Source organism: Penaeus vannamei, chromosome 19 (assembly GCF_042767895.1).
Source record: "Penaeus vannamei isolate JL-2024 chromosome 19, ASM4276789v1, whole genome shotgun sequence".
NCBI classification, from domain to species: domain Eukaryota; kingdom Metazoa; phylum Arthropoda; class Malacostraca; order Decapoda; family Penaeidae; genus Penaeus; species Penaeus vannamei.
Genome location: NC_091567.1, coordinates 27,162,798 through 27,165,512, shown reverse-complemented (window position 1 = coordinate 27,165,512; position 2,715 = coordinate 27,162,798). Strand labels below are relative to the sequence as shown.

Here is a 2,715-nt window from a genome sequence, read left to right as displayed (position 1 = left end):
TGCAATTTCCCTCCCGCGGGCACTGCACGGCCCCCCCCCCCCCGCCCTCTTCCCCTTCCTCCCTTCCTCCCCTCCTCCTAGTCCCCAACCCCCTCCGCCTCCTCCCTCTCCTGCCCCCTCCTTCCAGTCCCCAGCCTCCTCCCCTTCCTCCCTCTCCACTCCCCCCTCCTTGCTCTCTCGTTCCTGTCTGCACCTCGTCTCCTCCTTCACAAACGTGTCATTGCGAAGAGAGTAGGAGGTGACAAATGCAGAGAACCCAAAGGAAGATGTGGATGGTATTGGTGGAGGTGAATGTGAAGGGAGGGAAAGGGAATGGGAAAAGAAGATAAGGATTCGGGAGAAAACTGTAGAGAGTAAGAAAAGGACGGAAGGAATTACTGAAAGCGAGGAAATAAAAGAACACCAAGCAAAAGACGTAAAGTATACCAATAAAAAAGGTAAAAACGCAAATCCGAGAAACAAATCCCTAATAATTAAAAAAAACACGAATAACAATAATAACAGAACACAAGACAAGGACAGGTCACAAAAGACCCATCCTAAAACCTGCTTCTTCCCGTTCCTTCTCTCCCACCCTCCCCATCTCCCTTCCTCCTTCCCTCCCTCCCCCTCTATCTTCCCCTTCCCCCTCCCTTCCTCCTTCCCTCCCCCTCCCTCTATATCTTCTCCTCTCCCCTCCCTTCCTCCTTCTTCCCTTCCCCTCCCTCCATCTTCCCCTCCTTCCTCCCTTCCTCCTCCCCTCCCCTCCCTCCATTTCCCCTTCCCCCTCCCTTCCTCCTTCCCTCCGTCCTCATCGCTCCCAGACAGACCCTCTCCCGCCCCTACTCCCCCAGGAACCGAAAGCACAGCGCCCCATTACCTATGGTGTCCTGCACGGCCCCGAAGGACACCGTGGAGCCCGTGCTGTTCTGCCGCTCCGTCATCTCCGCCGTCGGGTCGGTCGCCGCGTTGCAAGGAGACGGAGATGGAGGCGAAGACAGAGACGGAGATAAACGATTCGCGAAAGAAAGGCACGAAAGGGAGTCCGAGAAGAAACCTTAGGAGGCAGTGAGCCGAATCGAAATCCGTAATCAGAATTTTCCTTCGTTTCCACACCCGACCACGAGGACCGAAAGCACGTTTGTTTGTCTCCTTCTCCCTCTCTATCTCTCTCTTTCTCTTCCTTATTTTCTGTTGAACGAAGTCGCTTCACACACTTTAAAAAAATAAACACCAGAAATCGGATTATTCGCACCAACTATTCCTTTCCCGCGATTCGACCGAGTATCCTTTCCCCGATCGCACTCTCTTCCTCCTTCCCTCCTTCCTCTCTCTTCCTTCTCTTCCCCTTAAGGTCCCGATTGTCCCTCTCACTCTCCAGCGCGGCCGTGAACTCCACAGGGGACGTGAGCACCGGACACTGGCCTCGTGAACACTGGGCTCCTCCTGAGTGTCCTGCGGCGCGCGGCGAGGAGGAGGAGGAGGGGGGAGGGGGAGGGAGGGGAGGAGGGGGAGAAAGGGATAGGGGCAGGGAAGGTGGTGAGGGAGAACGGAATAGAGGATAGGGGGAGGGAAGGAAAGGAAGGAGGGTGAAGGGGCAGGAGGGGATGGGAGGGAAAGAGGTGAGGGAGAACGGAATAGGGGATAGGAGGAGGGAAGAAGAAGAAGGAGGGAGAGCAGGCAGGGGGGCATGGGAGAGGAGAGGATAAACGAGGGGAGCGAGAGAAAAGGATGGGATGCGGAGGAAGGAGAGAAGAGAAGGCTGAAGGAATTACGTGAGGAGGAGGGAGAGGCAGGGAGGGAATGAGGAGGACTGGTGGAGGGGGGGGGGGAGTTGGGAAAGACGGGAGTGAGAGCGTCAAGGAGTAGCCGCCACCTGGAGGAGCTCCTTGTGCGTCACCTCCTTTTCCTCCTCCACTCCATTTCCTCTGCTTTCTTTTCCTGTCGTCGTCACCCCTTTCGTTACAAATCGTCATATCATCATCATCACTATTATTATTATTGTTATAATCATTGTCATTATCATTATTTTTATCATTATTATCATTATTCGAATTATCTTTATCCTCCTCCTCCTCCTCCTCCTCCTCCTCCTCCTCCACTCACTCCTCTCTCCTCTTTCTCCTCCTCACCTCCTCCTCCTCCTCCTCCTCCTTCTTCCCTTCTTCTTCTTCTTCTTCTTCTTCTTCTTCTTCTTCTTCTTCTTCCTCCTCCTCCTCTTTCTCCTCATCTTCATCATCATCATCATCATCATCATCATCATCATCATCATCATCATTATTATTAATATCATTATCATTATCATCATTATTATCATTATTATTATAATTACTATTAATATAATTATAACTATAATTATAACAATCATCATCACCATCATCACTATCACCATCACCATCATCATCATCATCCCCTCCTCCTCCTCCTCCTCCATTCCCATGTTGTTATCATTCTTCTTCTCGTCCCCCCCCCCAACCCCTCCCAACCACCAGCTCCCTCATGACCAACACCGGACGCTTTTCCGCTCCTCCTCTCTCTCCTACGACGAAAACAACAACGGCCTATCGCGCAGCCAGCCCTCCCCCATCCCCTTATCTCGCCCCCTCCCCCCCTTCCTTTTTCTTCGCTCACCCTTTCAATCCCTCTTTCTCTCCTACCATCATTCCTTCATCCTCTCTCTTTCTCTCTTTTTATTTTTATTTCTTTTTCTCTCTTCCTCCCCACTTCCCTCCTTTC

The 2,715-nt window shown here is 52.1% G+C and overlaps 1 protein-coding gene across 23 annotated transcripts in view; it reads right to left on the bottom strand.

The window, feature by feature from the left end:
- Nucleotides 1–2,715, bottom strand: part of Pax (paxillin) — a 189,551-nt gene that overhangs the window by 90,104 nt on the left and 96,732 nt on the right. For 2 of the 23 annotated variants that reach the window (XM_070134367.1, XM_070134368.1), the window contains exon 1: nucleotides 860–1,963. The exons of the other annotated variants lie outside the window; for them this stretch is intronic. In XM_070134367.1, coding sequence (XP_069990468.1) covers nucleotides 860–923 — 64 coding nt within the window. In that variant the 5' untranslated portion in view covers nucleotides 924–1,963. Of the gene's footprint in view, nucleotides 1–859; nucleotides 1,964–2,715 lie in introns of those variants that run through there. 23 annotated transcript variants of the gene reach the window in all.